The sequence below is a fragment of the Octodon degus genome, unplaced genomic scaffold, assembly GCF_000260255.1.
Source record: "Octodon degus isolate 3935 unplaced genomic scaffold, OctDeg1.0 scaffold00015, whole genome shotgun sequence".
Taxonomy (NCBI): Eukaryota; Metazoa; Chordata; class Mammalia; order Rodentia; family Octodontidae; genus Octodon; species Octodon degus.
In genome coordinates, this window is record NW_004524591.1 from 5607324 (window position 1) to 5614796 (window position 7473).

The following is a 7473-nucleotide window of genomic DNA, read 5'->3' on the forward strand; positions in this document are numbered from 1 at the left end:
TCAAAAAGAAATCAACCAATGACAAAGTCTGGATGGCTGTGGGGAAGGACTCTTCTCCACTATCAGGGAAGTGCACACTTGTACAAATACTTTGGAAACCAGTGTGAAGATTCCTCAAAAGCTAGGATTACAGATCCCACTTAACCCAGATATTCCCTTTCTGGGTTTCTTCCCAGAAGAATAAAAACATCAAACCATAGTGATATATGTACTCCTATGTGTATTTATTTAATTATTTATTTTTATTTAGATTTTTAAAAATTGGTACAGGGTCTTGCTATGCAGCTGAGACTCAGTAATTCTCTTATCTCACCCTCCCCAGTGCTGGGATTACAGGCATGTACAACCACACCACTTTTTGTGGCTGGCATGGCTCTGGGTGGGCATGGTATGCAGTACCCAGGATTGAACCTGGGGTCCTTGTGTTTGACTGGCAGGTGTTGACTGCTGAGCAAGTTCCCTGCCCTGTACTCCTACATTTATAGAAGCACAATTTGGCACAGCTAAATCTTGGAAATGACCCAAGTGCCCACCAACAGAAAAATGGATAAAAAAGATGTGATCTTTTTCTACAATGGAGTACTATACAGTTGTAAAGAAGGATAAACTTCAGACTTTTATAGGTAAGGTAAATGGTTGCAACTCAGGACTATGCTCATAAGTGAAATCAATCAGATTTGCATGTGTAAACATCATATTGTCTCCCTAGTATGAGAACCTGACAGTATAAATAAGATCCAAAATGTATAATACATATTGTGAAATGGGAAAAAAATTGTTCACAAGGAAAAAAAAAAAACAAATGAGGTGGGAGAAACAGGAAAAGAAGGGGGGAAACATACTCACACAAGACAGCGAAGATAACCGTACTACCAATTTCTATTGGCTTATTGAAAGGACTAGGTAGTGCCTAATTGACCAATTCTGTGTGCCTATATTTGGTAATTTGAGTAACTACTGTGAAGGTAACAATATGCAGTGTAACAACCACTGTTAGTTTCCTATCATATTGTTTTGAAATTCTGTAGAGTTTTTACAGTTTAATTCTCTTTAAAATGAAAAAGGTCAGAAGAGATAGCTCTGTGATCTAAGCACCAGAATGACAAGCACAGGGATCTGGGTTTGGCCTCTGGCGCCACACGCCTGCTGGCCCCGCCCCTGAGTGCGCTGAGCCTGCCACTGAGACTGGGCATGGCTGCTCATGCCTTTAATCCCAGCACAGGGGAGACTGAAACAGGAGGATCAATCATTAAGAGTCCAAGCCGCATGGTGAGACCCTGTACCAAATACATAGATAAAAACTTTTTTTAAAAAAGAGTAAAGAAAATAAAAAAATAAAATGAAAAAAGTTAGAAATGAAAAAAAGCAAAACATTACAACTCCTGTAGGGATCTAGAAAAGAGGCAAGTGGTGAGATATCTGAAGCAGTTCTACTTTCTGTACTGTTTCAAGGATTGGAAAATTCCAGTGCAAGAGAAAGAGAAAATCTCCCATGTTGAGTGGACAATTTTAGAATCTTATTCATTAGCTAATTACACTGTGATCTACTAAATAACGGAGTTATGGCAATAGCTGAACTTTTCTATATTTTCATTCCTTGCAGGAATAGCAAACCATTATTATTTCTTCAATTTCCCTTTTTAGCTTTGTGGAAAGACCCTTTATGGGAAGGCAGTAACTGTCCACCTACTTACTCTTCTGAGCCACGCAATTTCCATCTGACATACCCGACTTGACAGACACTGATGCACTTTATTATCTAAGCATCACATCCTATAACTTCTAAGATACAGAAAACAGCTTAAACATTTCTCCTGCATACAATAAGAGGGAGTGGGGTTTGGGAACAAAATGCAACAGAGACAGGCAGGTGTTTTCAGGACCCGGAAAGGTGATCTTCTGTCTGTGTTCTTCACGCTACCAGCAGCTGACCCGTGAATGCAGAATTTCTTTCTCTCACTAGGGCAGCAATGATGGTGGACCCCTGCCGTAAGCTCTCCTGTAGCTTCTGTGTGTCCTAGAAATAAAGGGAAACAATGATTATCTCAACAGAAAATGTGCCACGCATTACATTTTATAAAGAGCCACTCTGCAGTATCTGCTGCTCTCTAGACTTGACATTGCATGAACTTAGATTTTAACCCCTGGCTGGGACTGAGTCACCCACATAAAAGGGAAGTGCTTTTGCAAGTGCTTTTCCTTACAAACAAGAAGAAAAGAAAGTTTGCTAAAGATATAAAGACACAGACACAATTTCAAATGTGAGTCAAAACAACCAAGAGATTATTTTATCTGTCTGTGTATTTATGTTATATATAAATATACAAATACATGCACACAAATTAAGATAGCTATATTACTATTAGTTAATTGAAAAGAAAGGATATGCCTATGTTTTTGACCAATTTTTCATGTCTATATCTTGTAATATGAGCAACTACTTTGAAAATAACAATATGCCATGCACATATTGTCACTCCCTATGATCTTATTTTGAAACCTTACACCATTGATTTTTTTTTTTTCCTTAAAAAAACAAATCTCCAGGTTACAAGATGGGCTCACTTAAAAGCTCATGGTCAGCACTCTCTGACCCTCGGCATTGCTTTTAATGTCTTCTTCTAGCCCCAGATATCTGCGTGAACTTCCCTACCATCTATTGTATCCTTACACAGTAGGATAAGTCATTAAGACGAATGCCAGCATAATGCCTTTGCCAGCAAGTGACTGGAAAGGTCTCATTAGCAACTTCCCTAAAATCTTTCCCTCTGTTTCATTCTCAGAGCAATCAAATATGCATGCTAAAAGATAGATTTCACTGTCCTGCCTGAAATCCCTTCAAGGCTACCTTCGAGTCTCTGGAGAGACTGACCCCCTCTATGCGGGTCCTTCTAGCCTCCTGACATTCCCTTAAAACCACCCCATCCTGCAGGCCACACAGAAGTGCTTACACTGCTCATGCATGCGGCTTTCCTGAGCTTGATCTTTCTACACCGGGTGATTCATTTGCCAGCAAAGCTCTCCCAAACCCTCTCAGCTTCACTGAGTGTAACGACCCTGTGGCTCAACCCAGGTACCCATGACCCTTGAAACGTGCCCTGATTCCGAGCTGCTAACCCAGTGTGGATGAGGTGAATCTGTTTGCTCAGCTGTGAATTCCTCTAGCGTGCTGCATTTTCGGTGGCTTTTTCCTGTTGGCTGTCTCTGCCAGCAGATGATGACTTTCATAATGTAAAGCATTTTTTATTTTATCTCTGAATATGGAACACTTAGCCCAATGCCTAACACATGGTGGCACTCCATAAATTACAAGGAATTCAAAGCAGGGGAGGCTCTGACTCTGATCGAGATATCATCACCCTTTCAGTTAACTCATCTGTTGACACTGGCTATTATTTGGTTACTTTGCGTACCCCAATTTGAATATTAAGCCGAGGCCTGGCAACAGTACAGAGAGAAACACCTTTGAAGTTTGCCTACTACCGGGAGGCCCCCATCAGGTGGGCCCTGGGTTCCTTCTGCATGAGAACGTGGCCTAGGCTGCTCTTCTCCATGAATTTCCCCTAGATTCTAAGGTGTGGAACCGGAGAACAAAGAGCTACTTTGTTTCTTATAAGAGCATTTCACTGTGATATTTCAATACTGTACTTCAACTGTTTTTCCTGACTTGCAGAATATCCTAAAGTTACACCACATAGAAATAAATCATACTTGGCCAAGAATATTTAAACTTAAAATGAAATATGCTTATATGGGAGATGAGTATTACCTATGACACATTTGTAAACACTGAGGTGAATATTCTAACACTAAAAAAAATAAGTAACAATTGGTGGGCATTTTTCATATCCATGATCAACTGGCTACAAGGATGCAAGCTCTATATATTTGCCCTCTAGTCTCATTTACTAAATTTAAACACAACACAGATGATGATAATTAATGCTTCCTCTTAAAAATAAGCAGAAAAAGTCTACCTTGATAGCCTTTTTGAAACCAGTTTATAAGAAGAAAGGGGCACAGTAACAAAATGGAGATTTAAAGACCGATTAAAGATGGAAAGAGATGTCTCCTCAGGAAACTTTCCTATAAAGATCAGATAAACAATTTATGAATGTTGAACTCATCTCAAAAGGCTGTGTCTCTAAAAGAGTACTGATAACACAGGAAAATGCAAAATCAACTACCTATCCTCAGAAATTCCTTTGATGATTGGTGCTGGTAAGCATTTTTACACACACTTTTTAAATACAATCACATCTAAATATTACTTTGCTTTAGTCACATGGCTATCACTAAAATGACAAAAAAAAAAAAAAAACCAAAATGTTGGCAAGGATGTGGAGAAAAGGGAATCACATTTCTTTAGTACATTATGCAGTTGAAATGGGTGAAGGCTATAGAGCCAGATACTGGTATTCATACATCCCACCCTGAGCAATTGCTAGTAATTTTGATTACTGAAGGTACACTTCAACCTGAAGTGTCTCTCAAATCCTCATGTGCTAAAATGCTATCACCAGCCAGAGCCTCCGCAGGAGGAGGAGTCTAACTTTCAGTAGGCGGGGCCTGGTGAAAGGAAGTGAGGTCATTGGTCGCAGGCAAAGACTCCCCTGCTACTTTCTCTGTCTTTGCCTTCAGGCCCCCAGGAGGTGGAAAGCTTTCCATGTGTTTATGCCAAGATGTCTTTCCTCACCTCATGCCCAAAGAACTGGAGCCAGCTGACCATGGACTGAAATCACCAGAAAAGTGAATCTTTGCTTCTGTAAGTTTTCTATCTCAGGCACTTGTCATGGTAGGAGAAAGGTAATGCATACGCCATCTTTTCATTTGAAAAAGGAATAAGAATATTACCTACCTCTCGGGGTGGGTGGGCTTTTTTCGAAGGAAAATAAATTAGATAAGACATACATATAAAGCATAGAAATCTCACAAATATTAAATAATAATGCTGTAAGAAGTATTTTGTGGAGTTTTATGATTTCGGCTATGATCAAGTAGCCCATATTATTCTTTCAACATGCATAACAACTAAATCTGGAAAAATGTGCATAAAAGATATAGATGGTAGTTCTTCGATAATGATAAATGCATGTCTGTAATCCTTGAAAGAACAGCACATGCCGAGACTTTTTTCCGAAGTACAGAGAACAAAAATAGAGCTCAAATACAGAATAGTAGGATCTCTGCATAGAAAGATCAATTAGAACTAGGTAGGAAGATGGCTTGAACTTGTGCAAGCAAAGTTCCTAATAGGAAGCAGGCATAGAGAAGGCCTAATAATTTGCTAAAATCTCCTGCTTGGTCCTTCCTCAGCTCCTAACCACACAACCCTGAGAGACAGTCAATGAGGGGTTGGACAGTAAGTGCTAGCAAGCTGAAGAGCAGAGAAGAGACAGATCCGAAGACCTGGGGGAGCACCCCGACCTTCCATGCAGGTCTCTGAAGGGTCAAGACTGAGACTGAAGGCAAAACTGGGCTTGATCTTCCCAATGAAAGCTTACAAACTTCTGCAAGACTAGGTTTAAGAAGACTGGTTTCAAATTTTGTGTGTTCTTTAGAGGAAGCTCAAATAGTACAGTGCCTTAATAATATCTTATAACTAAAATGTAACACACAATAATAGGATTGAAGAGCCAGCCAAATAGCTCAGTGGACTAAAGCACCTGCTTAGGCAGAGTACAGCGGCTGGGGTTCAATTCCCTGCATGCCGTGCCAACCCCACCCCCAGCTGTGGCGGAGCACCCCTGTAATCCCAGCACTTGGGAGGCTGTAAACAGGAGGATCACTATGAGTCTGATCTACACAGTAAGACCCTGTACACCCTGTACATCCTGTCCTAAATACAAAAGATAAATAAATAAATAAAAATTAAAAATAATAGGATTGAAGAACAAAAGAAGCAGAAGGGAAAGAAGCAGAAAAAATAATGCTTAACTAGAAGAAAACAAAAATCAATTCAAGGAGATCCAAAAATGGTATACATATTGGGATCAGAAAGCAAAGATTTCAAAACAATTGATTTAACATATTGAAAAAAACAGAAAAGATTAAAATTTTTATTAAAGTAGAAAATGGAAATTCAGCCTAGAAGTAGAACCTATAATAAAGAACATCTTATCAGTATAAATATACTACTTGGAGACAGAATTAGAATGCCTTGATATGAAACAGGCAGCACAGCAGACAGCATCAGTAATCCTGAAGCTAAGTTTTAAAAACAAACTCTGAGATGAAGCACAGAAAGATAAAAATGGTGACTTTATATTACAATCATTTTAATGTTTTTGGGTGATTTTATGGAAACATTTTCCTTTTCCTTATTTGCCTACTTTTCTACCCAGATGTACTACTATTCCGGCCACTGCCTTCACCCTGCGTTTGAGTTGTCCCAGCTGCTAAGTTAGCTGGACATACTTCCTTCATGAAACAGACAAGAATAAATGGTCAATTCCATTCCTACACAAACAAATAATGTTATGCAATGTACAGAATTATGCATAAAATGGCACTTGAGGGGACAGTGCTGTTCTTGGGCCCCGAGGAGGCGGGGACACAGAGCACGGTGCATCAGGATGGAACTATAGAGTTCAGAGTGGACAAGAAATGCTTTGAAGATCAGAGATGATGCCTGGGTCTCACGGTGGCACATTACTGTCATACATCAGAGCAAAGAAGAATATTAGGGAAAAAAAGTGGGTATCCAAATTCTCATGTTAAAAATGTACAGAAAGTAAACTTAAATATAGCAATTGATTTTTTTCTCTGCAGCTCTGAGAACACTAATATCCAGGGTTCAAGTTTACCTCAGTTTTAGCTCATCAGCCATCAAGAACACGAACAGCAAACACTTCACTGGTGCTTATATGTCCACACATAAAAATAATGAGCACACATTTGTTGAATGTAACAGGAGACTATTTTACACTATAAGATGCTACATGATATGAACAAAGTGGCAGTGTGTTCTTAAATCAGTCTTCACTAACTTTACCTCATAACCATGCTAGAATTCATGAATTAAAAAATGTTTAAATTCTATCCTCTCATGAAGCAATAAAAAATTAATAGCTAGTGGAAAACACAGCATTCTTTCTTTTCTTCATTAACACTATATTATAGCAAAAAAATAGAAACCATCTAAAAAGATGGTTTGCTCTGGTGTACTCAGCATTCTAAAACTAGTGGGAGGAAAAATGTATAAAATGCTGCCTACTGTATCTGACTAACCATATTTATGATCTACCCATAGTATATTATTCTTGTGCTCTGCCATATTCTCATATTTTCCATAATCAACTGAATTTACACACAAAAAAAACATTAAATTTAGTTTCAAAGCACATTAAGAAAATTAAATTTGATTTTTTATCACATAAAATCAATATGCAGAACATTGTTCAAATTTCTAGAAAATATTTCGCTCCAAAAATGTCTTCAAAATCTGTCCAAAATTTTTGTTTGAAAATTATA

At 38.6% G+C, this 7473-nt stretch overlaps 1 protein-coding gene across 1 annotated transcript in view; it reads right to left on the reverse strand.

Annotated features, from left to right (window-relative positions):
- Nucleotides 1–1315: 1315 nt before the first annotated feature.
- Ispd (isoprenoid synthase domain containing) overlaps nt 1316–7473 on the reverse strand; it is a 342357-nt gene continuing 336199 nt past the window's right edge. The window contains exon 8 of the mRNA XM_023709846.1: nt 1316–2017. Coding sequence (XP_023565614.1) covers nt 1913–2017 — 105 coding nt within the window. The 3' untranslated portion in view covers nt 1316–1912. The remainder of the gene's footprint in view (nt 2018–7473) is intronic.